This window comes from Salmo salar, chromosome ssa23 (genome assembly GCF_905237065.1).
Source record: "Salmo salar chromosome ssa23, Ssal_v3.1, whole genome shotgun sequence".
NCBI classification, from domain to species: Eukaryota; Metazoa; Chordata; class Actinopteri; order Salmoniformes; family Salmonidae; genus Salmo; species Salmo salar.
This window is the reverse complement of record NC_059464.1, coordinates 52277711-52293713: the sequence shown is the minus strand read 5'-3', so window position 1 is coordinate 52293713 and position 16003 is coordinate 52277711. Positions and strand designations below refer to the sequence as shown.

The window sequence follows — 16003 nt, the reverse complement described above, 5'->3', positions numbered from 1 at the left end:
CAGCTACTTGTCAGCTAGGTTGCAGCAGTTACTCGACAGCTAGGTTGCCTCTGCTAGATTGCGTCAGCTAGGTTGCTTCAGCTACTCATCAGCTAGGTTGCGTCAGCTTCTCGTCAACTACTCTTCATCGACTTGTCGGCTAGGTTGCGTCAGCTACTCGTCAGCGAGGTTGTGTCAGCTACTCGTCAGCGAGGTTGTGTCAGCTACTCGTCAGCGAGGTTGTGTCAGCTACTTGTCAGCTAGGTTGCCTCTGCTAGATTGCGTCAGCTAGGTTGCGTCAGCTTCTCGTCAACTACTCTTTATCTACTTGTCGGCTAGGTTGTGTCGGCTACTAGTCAGCATCAGCTAGGGTTGTCATCGAGGTTGTGTCGGCTACTCGTCAGCTAGGTTGTGTCAGATACTCGTCAGCTAGGTTGTGTCAGCTAGGCTGTGTCAGCTACTAGTCACCGTCAGCTGCTCGTCAGCTAGGTTGTGTCAGCTACTTGTCAGCTAGGCTGTTTCAGCTACTAGTCACCGTCAGCTACTAGTCAGCTAGGTTTGTCAGCTAGGTTGTGTCAGCTTCTCGTCAGCTATGTTGCGTCAGCTTCTCATTAGCTACTCGTCAGCTGTGTTGTGTCAGCTACTCGTCAGCTACGGTTGTGTCAGCTACTCGTCATCTAGGTTGTGTCAGCTTCTCGTCAGTTCGGTTGTGTCAGCTAGATTGTACATACACTACTTGTCCCGCTAGGTTGCGTCAGCTAGGTTGCGTCAGCTGCTCGTCAGCTAGGTTGCGTCAGCTTCTCATCAGCTACTAGTCAGCTAGGTTTTGTCAGCTGCTAGTCGGCGTCAGCTAGGTTGTGTCAGCTACTCGTCAGCTAGGTTGTGTCAGCAACTTGTCAGCTAGGTTGCGTCAGCTAGGTTGCGTCAGCTACTTGTCAGCTAGGTTGCGTCAGCTACTTGTCAGCTAGGTTGCGTCAGCTACTTGTCAGCTAGGTTGCGTCAGCTACTTGTCAGCTAGGTTGTCAGCAACTTGTCAGCTAGGTTGTGTCAGCTACTCGTCAGCTAGGTTGTCAGCAACTTGTCAGCTAGGTTGTGTCAGCTACTCGTCAGCTAGGTTGCGTCAGCTACTAGTCGGTGTCAGCTAGGTTGTGTCAGCTTGTCAGCTAGGTTGCTTCAGCTACTCGTCAGCTTGGTTGCTTCAGCTACTCGTCAGCTAGGTTGCGTCAGCTACTCGTCAGCTAGGTTGCGTCAGCTACTCGTCAGCGAGGTTGTGTCAGCTACTCGTCAGCGAGGTTGTGTCAGCTACTCGTCAGCGAGGTTGTGTCAGCTACTCGTCAGCGAGGTTGTGTCAGCTACTCGTCAGCGAGGTTGTGTCAGCTACTCGTCAGCGAGGTTGCTTCAGCTACTCGTCAGCTTGGTTGCTTCAGCTACTAGTCAGCTAGGTTGTGTCAGCTACTAGTCAGCTAGGTTGTGTCAGCTACTAGTCAGCTAGGTTGTGTCAGCTACTAGTCAGCTAGGTTGTGTCAGCTACTTGTCAGCGAGGTTGTGTCTTCTACCAGTCACCGTCAGCTACTTGTCAGCTATGTCACGGCCTGACCATAGTAAGTTGTTATTTTCTATGGTAGGGTAGGTCAGGGCGTGACAGGAGGTGTTTGTCCATTTTTGTATTTCTATGTTTAGTTTCTAGTTTTATATTTCTAGGTTGGTTGTTGTTTGGCATGACCTCCAATTAGAGGCAGCCGGTTGTTGTTGTCTCTAATTGGAGGCCATATTTAAGTTGATGTTTGTCCCACTTGTTTTTTGTGGGTGATTATATTTTGTGAGTAGTGTTTGTTCCTCCTGCGTCACGGTTTGTTGTTTTGTCCTTCAGTTTATTTTGGTATTGCATTAAGTTTCACAGTCTAATAAATATGTGGAACAAAACAGACGCTGCATTTTGGTCCGATCATTTAAACAGCCGTGACCAGCTAGGTTGTCAGCTACTAGTCAGCTAGGTTGTGTCAGCTACTAGTCAGCTAGGTTGTGTCTTCTACTAGTCAGCAAGGTTGTCTCAGCTACTAGTCAGCTAGGTTGCGTCAGCTTCTCGTCAGCTACTCGTCAGCTAGGTTGTGTCAGCTACTCGTCAGCGAGGTTGTGTCAGCTACTCGTCAGCGAGGTTGTGTCAGCTACTCGTCAGCGAGGTTGTGTCAGCTACTCGTCAGCGAGGTTGTGTCAGCTACTCGTCAGCGAGGTTGTGTCAGCTACTCGTCAGCGAGGTTGTGTCAGCTACTCGTCAGCGAGGTTGTGTCAGCTACTCGTCAGCGAGGTTGTCAGCTACTACTCGTCAGATAGGTTGCGGCAGCTACTCGTCAGCTAGGTTGCGTGAGCTTCTCGTCAGCTAGGTTGTGTGAGCAACTCGTCAGCTAGGTTGCGTCTGCTACTCGTCAGCTAGGTTGCCTCTGCTAGATTGTGTCAGCTAGGTTGCTTCAGCTACTCATCAGCTAGGTTGCTTCAGCTACTCATCAGCTAGGTAGCTTCAGCTACTCGTCAGCTAGGTTGCTTCAGCTACTCGTCAGCTAGGTTGTGTCAGCTACTCATCAGCGAGGTTGTGTCAGCTACTCGTCAGTGAGGTTGTGTCAGCTACTCATCAGCGAGGTTGTGTCAGCTACTCGTCAGCGAGGTTGTGTCAGCTACTTGTCAGCTAGGTTGCCTCTGCTAGATTGCGTCAGCTAGGTTGCGTCAGCTTCTCGTCAACTACTCTTTATCTACTTGTCGGCTAGGTTGTGTCAGCTACTCGTCAGCTAGGTTGCAGCAGTTACTCGACAGCTAGGTTGCCTCTGCTAGATTGCGTCAGCTAGGTTGCTTCAGCTACTCATCAGCTAGGTTGCGTCAGCTTCTCGTCAACTACTCTTCATCGACTTGTCGGCTAGGTTGTGTCAGCTACTCGTCAGCGAGGTTGAGTCAGCTGCTCGTCAGCTAGGTTGCGTCAGCTACTCGTCAGCGAGGCTGGGTCAGCTACTCGTCAGCGAGGTTGGGTCAGCTACTCGTCAGCGAGGTTGAGTCAGCTACTCGTCAGCGAGGTTGAGTCAGCTACTCGTCAGCGAGGTTGAGTCAGCTACTCGTCAGCGAGGTTGAGTCAGCTACTCGTCAGCTAGGTTGCGTCAGCTTCTGGTCAGCTAATAGTTAGCTAGGTTGTGTCAGCTACTAGTCACCGTCAGCTACTAGTCAGCTAGGTTTGTCAGCTAGGTTGCTTCAGCTACTCATCAGCTAGGTTGCGTCAGCTTCTCGTCAACTACTCTTCATCGACTTGTCGGCTAGGTTGTGTAGGCTACTCGTCAGCGAGGTTGAGTCAGCTACTTGTCAGCTAGGTTGCATCAGCTACATGTCAGCTAGTTTGCGTGAGCTTCTCGTCAGCTAGGTTGCGTCTGCTGCTCGTCAGCTAGGTTGCGTCTGCTGCTCGTCAGCTAGGTTGAGTTAGCTGCTAGTCAGCTAGGTTGCTTTAGCAAGGTTGCGTCAGCCTCTAGGCAGCGTAGTTGCGTCAGCTTGATGGCGTCTGCTACTCATCAGCTGTGTTGCGTCTGCTACTAGTCAGCGTCAGCTTCTTGTCACCGTCAGCTACTTGTCAGCTAGGTTGTGTCAGCTACTCATCAGGTAGGTTGTGTCATCTACTCGTCAGCTAGGTTGCGTCAGCTAGGTAGCGTCAGCTACTCGTCAGCTAGGTTGCGTCAGCTTGGTTGCATCAGCAAGTTTGCATCAGCTACGCGTCAGCTAGGTTACGTCAGCTACGTTGCATCAGATACTCGTCAGTTAGGTTTCTTCAGCAACTCGTCAGCTAGGTTGCCTCAGCTACTCGTCAGGTAGGCTGTGTCAGCTATTCTTCAGCTACTCGTCAGCTACTAGTCAGCTAGGTTACGTCAGCTACACGTCAGCTAGGTTGTGTCAGCTAGTCGTCACCAAGGTTGCGTCACCTAGGTTGCGTCAGCTAGGTTGAGTCTGCTAGGTTGAGTCAGCTAGGTTGCGTCAGCTAATCGTCAGCTAGTTTGCGTCAGGTACTCGTCAGCTGCTCATCAGCTAGGTTGTGTCAGCTACTAATCAGCGTATGCTAAGTTTGTCATTAAGGTTGCTTCAGCTACTCGTTCGCTAGGTTGTGTCAGCTCCTCGTCAGCTAGGTTGAGTCAGCTACACGTCAGCTAGGTTGTGTCAGCTACAAGTCAGCGAGGTTGTGTCAGCTACTCGTCAGCGAGGTTGTGTCAGCTACTCGTCAGCGAGGTTGTGTCAGCTACTCGTCAGCGAGGTTGTGTCAGCTACTCGTCAGCGAGGTTGTGTCAGCTACTCGTCAGCGAGGTTGCGTGAGCTACTCGTCAGCGAGGTTGCGTGAGCTTCTCGTCAGCTAGGTTGTGTGAGCTACTCGTCAGCTAGGTTGCGTCTGCTACTCGTCAGCTAGGTTGCCTCTGTTAGATTGTGTCAGCTAGGTTGCTTCAGCTACTCATCAGCTAGGTTGCTTCAGCTACTCGTCAGCTTGGTTGCTTCAGCTACTCGTCAGCTAGGTTGCGTCAGCTACTCGTCAGCTAGGTTGCGTCAGCTACTCGTCAGCGAGGTTGTGTCAGCTACTAGTCAGCTAGGTTGTGTCAGCTACTAGTCAGCTAGGTTGTGTCAGCTACTAGTCAGCTAGGTTGTGTCAGCTACTAGTCAGCTAGGTTGTGTCAGCTACTAGTCAGCTAGGTTGTGTCAGCTACTAGTCAGCTAGGTTGTGTCAGCTACTTGTCAGCGAGGTTGTGTCTTCTACCAGTCACCGTCAGCTACTTGTCAGCTATGTCACGGCCTGACCATAGTAAGTTGTTATTTTCTATGGTAGGGTAGGTCAGGGCGTGACAGGAGGTGTTTGTCCATTTTTGTATTTCTATGTTTAGTTTCTAGTTTTATATTTCTAGGTTGGTTGTTGTTTGGCATGACCTCCAATTAGAGGCAGCCGGTTGTTGTTGTCTCTAATTGGAGGCCATATTTAAGTTGATGTTTGTCCCACTTGTTTTTTGTGGGTGATTATATTTTGTGAGTAGTGTTTGTTCCTCCTGCGTCACGGTTTGTTGTTTTGTCCTTCAGTTTATTTTGGTATTGCATTAAGTTTCACAGTCTAATAAATATGTGGAACAAAACAGACGCTGCATTTTGGTCCGATCATTTAAACAGCCGTGACCAGCTAGGTTGTCAGCTACTCGTCAGCTAGGTTGTGTCAGCTCCTCGTCAGCTAGGTTGAGTCAGCTACACGTCAGCTAGGTTGTGTCAGCTACAAGTCAGCGAGGTTGTGTCAGCTACTCGTCAGCGAGATTGTGTCAGCTACTCGTCAGCGAGGTTGTGTCAGCTACTCGTCAGCGAGGTTGTGTCAGCTACTAGTCAGCTAGGTTGTGTCAGCTACTAGTCAGCTAGGTTGTGTCTTCTACTAGTCAGCAAGGTTGTCTCAGCTACTAGTCAGCTAGGTTGCGTCAGCTTCTCGTCAGCTACTCGTCAGCTAGGTTGTGTCAGCTACTCGTCAGCGAGGTTGTGTCAGCTACTCGTCAGCGAGGTTGTGTCAGCTACTCGTCAGCGAGGTTGTGTCAGCTACTCGTCAGCGAGGTTGTGTCAGCTACTCGTCAGCGAGGTTGTGTCAGCTACTCGTCAGCGAGGTTGTGTCAGCTACTCGTCAGCGAGGTTGTGTCAGCTACTCGTCAGCGAGGTTGTCAGCTACTACTCGTCAGATAGGTTGCGGCAGCTACTCGTCAGCTAGGTTGCGTGAGCTTCTCGTCAGCTAGGTTGTGTGAGCAACTCGTCAGCTAGGTTGCGTCTGCTACTCGTCAGCTAGGTTGCCTCTGCTAGATTGTGTCAGCTAGGTTGCTTCAGCTACTCATCAGCTAGGTTGCTTCAGCTACTCATCAGCTAGGTAGCTTCAGCTACTCGTCAGCTAGGTTGCTTCAGCTACTCGTCAGCTAGGTTGTGTCAGCTACTCGTCAGCGAGGTTGTGTCAGCTACTCGTCAGTGAGGTTGTGTCAGCTACTCGTCAGCGAGGTTGTGTCAGCTACTTGTCAGCTAGGTTGCCTCTGCTAGATTGCGTCAGCTAGGTTGCGTCAGCTTCTCGTCAACTACTCTTTATCTACTTGTCGGCTAGGTTGTGTCAGCTACTCGTCAGCTAGGTTGCAGCAGTTACTCGACAGCTAGGTTGCCTCTGCTAGATTGCGTCAGCTAGGTTGCTTCAGCTACTCATCAGCTAGGTTGCGTCAGCTTCTCGTCAACTACTCTTCATCGACTTGTCGGCTAGGTTGTGTCAGCTACTCGTCAGCGAGGTTGAGTCAGCTGCTCGTCAGCTAGGTTGCGTCAGCTACTCGTCAGCGAGGTTGGGTCAGCTACTCGTCAGCGAGGTTGAGTCAGCTACTCGTCAGCGAGGTTGAGTCAGCTACTCGTCAGCGAGGTTGAGTCAGCTACTCGTCAGCGAGGTTGAGTCAGCTACTCGTCAGCTAGGTTGCGTCAGCTTCTGGTCAGCTAATAGTTAGCTAGGTTGTGTCAGCTACTAGTCACCGTCAGCTACTAGTCAGCTAGGTTTGTCAGCTAGGTTGCTTCAGCTACTCATCAGCTAGGTTGCGTCAGCTTCTCGTCAACTACTCTTCATCGACTTGTCGGCTAGGTTGTGTAGGCTACTCGTCAGCGAGGTTGAGTCAGCTACTTGTCAGCTAGGTTGCATCAGCTACATGTCAGCTAGTTTGCGTGAGCTTCTTGTCAGCTAGGTTGCGTCTGCTGCTCGTCAGCTAGGTTGCGTCTGCTGCTCGTCAGCTAGGTTGAGTTAGCTGCTAGTCAGCTAGGTTGCTTTAGCAAGGTTGCGTCAGCCTCTAGGCAGCGTAGTTGCGTCAGCTTGATGGCGTCTGCTACTCATCAGCTGTGTTGCGTCTGCTACTAGTCAGCGTCAGCTTCTTGTCACCGTCAGCTACTTGTCAGCTAGGTTGTGTCAGCTACTCATCAGGTAGGTTGTGTCATCTACTCGTCAGCTAGGTTGCGTCAGCTAGGTAGCGTCAGCTACTCGTCAGCTAGGTTGCGTCAGCTTGGTTGCATCAGCAAGTTTGCATCAGCTACGCGTCAGCTAGGTTACGTCAGCTACGTTGCATCAGATACTCGTCAGTTAGGTTTCTTCAGCAACTCGTCAGCTAGGTTGCCTCAGCTACTCGTCAGGTAGGCTGTGTCAGCTATTCTTCAGCTACTCGTCAGCTACTAGTCAGCTAGGTTGCGTCAGCTACTCGTCAGCTAGGTTGTGTCAGCTACTCGTCACCAAGGTTGCGTCACCTAGGTTGCGTCAGCTAGGTTGAGTCTGCTAGGTTGAGTCAGCTAGGTTGCGTCAGCTAATCGTCAGCTAGTTTGCGTCAGGTACTCGTCAGCTGCTCATCAGCTAGGTTGTGTCAGCTACTAATCAGCGTATGCTAAGTTTGTCATTAAGGTTGCTTCAGCTACTCGTTCGCTAGGTTGTGTCAGCTCCTCGTCAGCTAGGTTGAGTCAGCTACACGTCAGCTAGGTTGTGTCAGCTACAAGTCAGCGAGGTTGTGTCAGCTACTCGTCAGCGAGGTTGTGTCAGCTACTCGTCAGCGAGGTTGTGTCAGCTACTCGTCAGCGAGGTTGCGTCAGCTACTCGTCAGCGAGGTTGCGTCAGCTACTCGTCAGCGAGGTTGCGTGAGCTACTCGTCAGCGAGGTTGCGTGAGCTTCTCGTCAGCTAGGTTGTGTGAGCTACTCGTCAGCTAGGTTGCGTCTGCTACTCGTCAGCTAGGTTGCCTCTGTTAGATTGTGTCAGCTAGGTTGCTTCAGCTACTCATCAGCTAGGTTGCTTCAGCTACTCGTCAGCTTGGTTGCTTCAGCTACTCGTCAGCTAGGTTGCGTCAGCTACTCGTCAGCTAGGTTGCGTCAGCTACTCGTCAGCTAGGTTGCGTCAGCTACTCGTCAGCGAGGTTGTGTCAGCTACTAGTCAGCTAGGTTGTGTCAGCTACTAGTCAGCTAGGTTGTGTCAGCTACTTGTCAGCTAGGTTGTGTCAGCTACTAGTCAGCTAGGTTGTGTCAGCTACTAGTCAGCTAGGTTGTGTCAGCTACTTGTCAGCGAGGTTGTGTCTTCTACCAGTCACCGTCAGCTACTTGTCAGCTATGTCACGGCCTGACCATAGTAAGTTGTTATTTTCTATGGTAGGGTAGGTCAGGGCGTGACAGGAGGTGTTTGTCCATTTTTGTATTTCTATGTTTAGTTTCTAGTTTTATATTTCTAGGTTGGTTGTTGTTTGGCATGACCTCCAATTAGAGGCAGCCGGTTGTTGTTGTCTCTAATTGGAGGCCATATTTAAGTTGATGTTTGTCCCACTTGTTTTTTGTGGGTGATTATATTTTGTGAGTAGTGTTTGTTCCTCTTGCGTCACGGTTTGTTATTTTGTCCTTCAGTTTATTTTGGTATTGCATTAAGTTTCACAGTCTAATAAATATGTGGAACAAAACAGACGCTGCATTTTGGTCCGATCATTTAAACAGCCGTGACAAGCTAGGTTGTGTCAGCTACTAGTCAGCCAGGTTGTGTCAGCTACTCGTCAGCTAGGTTGTGTCAGCTACTAGTCAGCTAGGTTGTGTCAGCTACTCGTCAGCTAGGTTGTGTCAGCTACTCGTCAGCTAGGTTGTGTCAGCTACTCGTCAGCTAGGTTGTGTCAGCTACTCGTCAGCTAGGTTGTGTCAGCTACTAGTCAGCTAGGTTGTGTCAGCTACTAGTCAGCTAGGTTGTATCAAATCAAATATATCAAGTTTTATTGGTCATGTACATCTTGCTAGCAGATGTTATTGCGAGTGTAGCAAAATGCTTGTGCTTCTAGTTCTGACAGTGCATTAATGTCTGTCAAGCAATCGAACAATTCCACAACAACTACCTAATACACACATCTAAATAAATGGATGGAATAAGAATATATACATATAAAATGTGGATGAGCAATGTGTTAGCAACATAGGCAAGATGCAATAGATGGTATACATTTTACATTTTAGTCATTTATCAGATGCTCTTATCCAGAGCGACTTACAGTAGTGAATGCATAAATTTCATACATTTGTTTTTGTACTGGCCCCCCGTGGGAATCGAACCCACAACCCTGGCGTTGCACACACCATGCTGGCGTTGCAAACACCATGCTCTACCAACTGAGCCACAGTATATACAGTATATACATATGGGATGAGTAATGCAAGATATGTAAACATCATGATTAAAGTGGTATTAATAAAGTGACTCCATTTGTTAGAGTGGCCAATGATTTCAAGTCTGTATGTAGGCAGCAGCCTCTCTGTGTTAGTGATGGCTGTTGAACAGTCTGTATGTAGGCAGCAGCCTCTCTGTGTTAGTGATGGCTGTTTAACAGTCTGACGGCCTGGAGATAGAAGATATTTTTCAGTCTCTCGGTCCCCAGCTTTGATGCACCTGTACTGACCTCGCCTTCTGGATGATACCGGGGTGAACAGGCAGTGGCTCGGGTGGTTGTTGTCCTTGATGATCTTTTTGGCCTTCCTGTGACATCGGGTGGTGTAGGTGTCCTGGAGGGCAGGTAGTTTGCCCCTGGTGATGCGTTGTGCAGACCACACCACCCTCTGAGGTTGAGGGCGGTGCAGTTGCCATACCAGGCGGTGATACAGCCTGACCGGATGCTCTCAATTACTGCAGCTGTAAAAGTTTGTGGGGGTTTTAGGTGACAAGCCGAATTTCTTCAGCCTCCTGAAGTTGAAGAGGCACTGTTGCGCCTTCTTCACCACAGTGCCTGTGTGGGTGGACCATTTCAGTCTATCGTTGGTGTGTACGCCAAGGATCTTAAAACTTTCCACCTTTTCCACTACTGTCCCATCAATGTGGATAGGGGGGTACTCCCTCTGCTGTTTCCTGAAGTCCACAATCATCTCCTTTGTTTTGTTGGCGTTGAGTGTGAGGTTGTTTTCCTGACACCACACTCCGAGTGCCCTCACCTCCTCCCTATAGGCTGTCTCGTCATTGTTGTGATCATGCCTACTACTGTTGTGTTATCTGCAAACTTGATGATTGAGTTGGAGGCGTTTGTGGCCACGCAGTCATTGGTGAACAGTGAGTACAGGAGGGGGCTGAGCACGTACCCTTTTGGGGCTCCAGTGTTGAGGATCAGCGAGGTGTAGATGTTGTTTCCTACCTTCACCACCTGGGGGCGGCCCGTCAAAGTCAGGGTCTACAGTGGGATTTGTCCATTTACCTTGGCTGTAGTTTAATATTGTTTCTCCTTTGTTTTTAGCTTTCACTCCGTTCAACATCCCTTTAAGACGTGTTGTGTACAGAATCAAAGATTTAAGGGTTGGGAGGACTTGTAGATCATCCTTTGTAATCATCTTGTCTTGATCTACGTTACTAGCCTGAGAGTGTTGAAATTCAACCTATTTCTCACGCAACCTAAATACATCATTGAAGATCCCTGGTTTGTGTGTGTGTGTGTGTGTGTGTGTGTGTGTGTGTGTGTGTGTGTGTTAGTCTAGGTCCCAGGGTATAGGGTTTATCCGGCTGCATGTTCCCTGGGCGACGCTGAGCAGAGAGGCGGAGCTACAGAAGATCAAAGTGCCAGTCAAAAAGGTATGCCTGTTACCACAGCAACACACATGCACACCTGGTAGCTTTTTGAGTAATCTTGTGATTGAGCTGATGTGACCGTGTTACATGTGTTGTGTTCTTTGATTGGACAGAGTCATGGGTGTTGTGTTCTCTGATTGGACAGGATTATGGGTGTTGTGTTCTCTGATTGGGCGATATACCGTATACTGGGGCATTTAGAAATACCGACTACCCTAAGCAGGAGGTGCGTGATATACCACTGCTTATATCAAACTAAAACATATTCAAAGATGACAAAAAAATGTAATGTGATACAAAATTGTATCACTTATTTTCAATTTCAATCCGTATAATAAAATGATAGCAATACCAATGCTAAGTTAAGTAAACTATCTGTGTCAAATAAATGATATCCAGCTCAGGACTCCAGCTATGCATTTGTTTTGCTAACTTGCTAGCTAATTGGCTAGATGGCGAGATCAAGCTTCTTTCTACAGCAGAGACAATCCCCTCCTGGATCAAGAATGCTGTTGCCGAAATTGTTTTGTGATTTTCCCCCCAAAAAATATGCGCCTCTTGTAATACCTTGTAATATTGTATACCTCGGTATGGTACGGAAACGGTATGAACATCTGAATACCGCCCAACCCTATTGTGTTCTCTGATTGGACAGAGTTATGAGTGTTGTGTTCTCTGATTGGACAGAGTTATGAGTTGCGGCAGCCTCAGGGCATCGCGGGGAAAATAGCATTGTTGTATCAAACCCTGATCAAACCCTTCCGACCTGATGTCCCGGAAACCCTAAACACACAGTCCCACCAGAACCGAACAAAGACCCTCTCACACCCCTTCTCCAGAGACAAGCTACACCTGTGAGTACACACACATGCTCACACACATGCATACAAATACATATGAGCTCACACACATGCTTGCACATGCATACAAACTCTTACACACACATATTAACTCATGCTTTCTAACCATGTCTGTCATCCTCTGCAGGTTTGAAATCAAGTCGCAGGACATTCTATTTGACTACGCCGTACGCAGCAGAATAGTGAGTCACACACACCTCTCAATAACACTTTCTTACTGAGTACGGTTACATGCACACAATCATGTGATTATTGTGGATAGGGTAATGGTTATTTCATGTGATTATCATGGGTAGGGTAATGGTTAATCATGTGATTATTGTGGATAGGGTAATGGTTAATCATGTGATTATTGTGGATAGGGTAATGGTTAATCATGTGATTATTGTGGACAGGGTAATGGTTAATCATGTGATTATTGTGGATAGGGTAATGGTTAATCATGTGATTATTGTGGATAGGGTAATGGTTAATCATGTGATTATTGTGGATAGGGTAATGGTTAATCATGTGATTATTGTGGATAGGGTCATGGTTAATCATGTGATTATTGTGGATAGGGTAATGGTTAATCATGTGATTATTGTGGATAGGGTAATGGTTAATCATGTGATTATTGTGGATAGGGTCATGGTTAATCATGTGATTATTGTGGATAGGGTCATGGTTAATCATGTGATTATTGTGGATAGGGTAATGGTTAATCATGTGATTATTGTGGATAGGGTAATGGTTAATCATGTGATTATTGTGGACAGGGTAATGGTTAATCATGTGATTATTGTGGATAGGGTAATGGTTATTTCATGTGATTATTGTGGATAGGGTAATGGTTAATCATGTGATTATTGTGGACAGGGTAATGGTAAATCATGTGATTATTGTGGATAGGGTAATGGTTATTTCATGTGATTATTGTGGATAGGGTAATGGTTAATCATGTGATTATTGTGGATAGGGTAATGGTTAATCATGTGATTATTGTGGACAGGGTCATGGTTAATCATGTGATTATTGTGGATAGGGTAATGGTTAATCATGTGATTATTGTGGATAGGGTAATGGTCAATCATGTGATTATTGTGGATAGGGTAATGGTTAATCATGTGATTATTGTGGATAGGGTAATGGTTAATCATGTGATTATTGTGGATAGGGTCATGGTTAATCATGTGATTATTGTGGATAGGGTAATGGTTAATCATGTGATTATTGTGGATAGGGTAATGGTTAATCATGTGATTATTGTGGATAGGGTAATGGTTAATTCATGTGATTATTGTGGACAGGGTCATGGTTAATCATGTGATTATTGTGGATAGGGTAATGGTTAATCATGTGATTATTGTGGATAGGGTCATGGTTAATCATGTGATTATTGTGGACAGGGTAATGGTTAATCATGTGATTATTGTGGATAGGGTAATGGTTATTTCATGTGATTATTGTGGATAGGGTAATGGTTAATCATGTGATTATTGTGGACAGGGTAATGGTTAATCATGTGATTATTGTGGATAGGGTAATGGTTATTTCATGTGATTATTGTGGATAGGGTAATGGTTAATCATGTGATTATTGTGGATAGGGTAATGGTTAATCATGTGATTATTTTGGATAGGGTAATGGTTAATCATGTGATTATTGTGGATAGGGTAATGGTTAATCATGTGATTATTGTGGATAGGGTAATGGTTAATCATGTGATTATTGTGGACAGGGTAATGGTTAATCATGTGATTATTGTGGATAGGGTAATGGTTAATCATGTGATTATTGTGGATAGGGTAATGGTTAATCATGTGATTATTGTGGATAGGGTAATGGTTAATCATGTGATTATTGTGGATAGGGTCATGGTTAATCATGTGATTATTGTGGATAGGGTAATGGTTAATCATGTGATTATTGTGGATAGGGTAATGGTTAATCATGTGATTATTGTGGATAGGGTCATGGTTAATCATGTGATTATTGTGGATAGGGTCATGGTTAATCATGTGATTATTGTGGATAGGGTAATGGTTAATCATGTGATTATTGTGGATAGGGTAATGGTTAATCATGTGATTATTGTGGACAGGGTAATGGTTAATCATGTGATTATTGTGGATAGGGTAATGGTTAATTCATGTGATTATTGTGGATAGGGTAATGGTTAATCATGTGATTATTGTGGACAGGGTAATGGTAAATCATGTGATTATTGTGGATAGGGTAATGGTTAATTCATGTGATTATTGTGGATAGGGTAATGGTTAATCATGTGATTATTGTGGATAGGGTAATGGTTAATCATGTGATTATTGTGGACAGGGTCATGGTTAATCATGTGATTATTGTGGATAGGGTAATGGTTAATCATGTGATTATTGTGGATAGGGTAATGGTCAATCATGTGATTATTGTGGATAGGGTAATGGTTAATCATGTGATTATTGTGGATAGGGTAATGGTTAATCATGTGATTATTGTGGATAGGGTCATGGTTAATCATGTGATTATTGTGGATAGGGTAATGGTTAATCATGTGATTATTGTGGATAGGGTAATGGTTAATCATGTGATTATTGTGGATAGGGTAATGGTTATTTCATGTGATTATTGTGGACAGGGTCATGGTTAATCATGTGATTATTGTGGATAGGGTAATGGTTAATCATGTGATTATTGTGGATAGGGTCATGGTTAATCATGTGATTATTGTGGACAGGGTAATGGTTAATCATGTGATTATTGTGGATAGGGTAATGGTTATTTCATGTGATTATTGTGGATAGGGTAATGGTTAATCATGTGATTATTGTGGACAGGGTAATGGTTAATCATGTGATTATTGTGGATAGGGTAATGGTTATTTCATGTGATTATTGTGGATAGGGTAATGGTTAATCATGTGATTATTGTGGATAGGGTAATGGTTAATCATGTGATTATTTTGGATAGGGTAATGGTTAATCATGTGATTATTGTGGATAGGGTAATGGTTAATCATGTGATTATTGTGGATAGGGTAATGGTTAATCATGTGATTATTGTGGACAGGGTCATGGTTAATCATGTGATTATTGTGGATAGGGTAATGGTTAATCATGTGATTATTGTGGATAGGGTAATGGTTAATCATGTGATTATTGTGGATAGGGTATTGGTCAATCATGTGATTATTGTGGATAGGGTAATGGTTAATCATGTGATTATTGTGGATAGGGTAATGGTTAATCATGTGATTATTGTGGATAGGGTCATGGTTAATCATGTGATTATTGTGGATAGGGTCATGGTTAATCATGTGATTATTGTGGATAGGGTAATGGTTAATCATGTGATTATTGTGGATAGGGTAATGGTTAATCATGTCATTATTGTGGATAGGGTAATGGTTATTTCATGTGATTATTGTCGACAGGGTCATGGTTAATCATGTGATTATTGTGGATAGGGTAATGGTTAATCATGTGATTATTGTGGACAGGGTAATGGTTAATCATGTGATTATTGTGGATAGGGTAATGGTTAATCATGTGATTATTGTGGATAGGGTAATGGTTATTTCATGTGATTATTGTGGATAGGGTAATGGTTAATCATGTGATTATTGTGGATAGGGTAATGGTTATTTCATGTGATTATTGTGGATAGGGTAATGGTTAATCATGTGATTATTGTGGATAGGGTAATGGTTATTTCATGTGATTTTTGTGGATAGGGTAATGGTTAATCATGTGATTATTGTGGACAGGTTAATGGTTAATCATGTGATTATTGTGGATAGGGTAATGGTTAATCATGTGATTATTGTGGATAGGGTAATGGTTAATCATGTGATTATTGTGGATAGGGTAATGGTTAATCATGTGATTATTGTGGATAGGGTAATGGTTAATCATGTGATTATTGTGGATAGGGTAATGGTTATTTCATGTGATTATTGTCGACAGGGTCATGGTTAATCATGTGATTATTGTGGACAGGGTAATGGTTAATCATGTGATTATTGTGGATAGGGTAATGGTTAATCATGTGATTATTGTGGATAGGGTAATGGTTAATCATGTGATTATTGTGGATAGGATAATGATTAATCATGTGATTATTGTGGATAGGGTAGATGCTTGCTAGATGAACAATTTCCCTAATAATCCTGTTTACATGGACACATCTGAAATCAAGCTACCTGATGACACTCTGATTAAAAAAAAGAAACTGCAGTCAATATAAACGTTCTACCACATCCACCTAATGTTATTTTTGGGAAGCATATATAGTTTGCATGTGAAAACTACTTATAAAACATTCCATTGTTCAGATTTCATTTCACTCACGCAAAAGAGGGAAGCTCGCACGGTTGATGCTAGCACACACGCCGATCATATACACGCTCCGATTAAATACACGCTCCGATCAAATACACGCTCCGATCAAATACACGCGCCGATCAAATACACGCGCCGATCAAATACACGCGCCGATCAAATACACGCTCCGATCAAATACACGCTCCGATCAAATACACGCTCCGATCAAATACACGCGCCGATCAAATACACGCGCCGATCAAATACACGC

The 16003-nt window shown here is 45.2% G+C and overlaps 1 protein-coding gene across 1 annotated transcript in view; it reads left to right on the top strand.

The window, feature by feature from the left end:
• LOC106584860 (anoctamin-1) overlaps positions 1-16003 on the top strand; it is a 245226-nt gene that overhangs the window by 113081 nt on the left and 116142 nt on the right. Inside the window, exons 4-6 of the mRNA XM_045706374.1 lie at positions 10479-10577; positions 11262-11428; positions 11562-11616. Coding sequence (XP_045562330.1) covers positions 10479-10577; positions 11262-11428; positions 11562-11616 — 321 coding nt within the window. The remainder of the gene's footprint in view (positions 1-10478; positions 10578-11261; positions 11429-11561; positions 11617-16003) is intronic.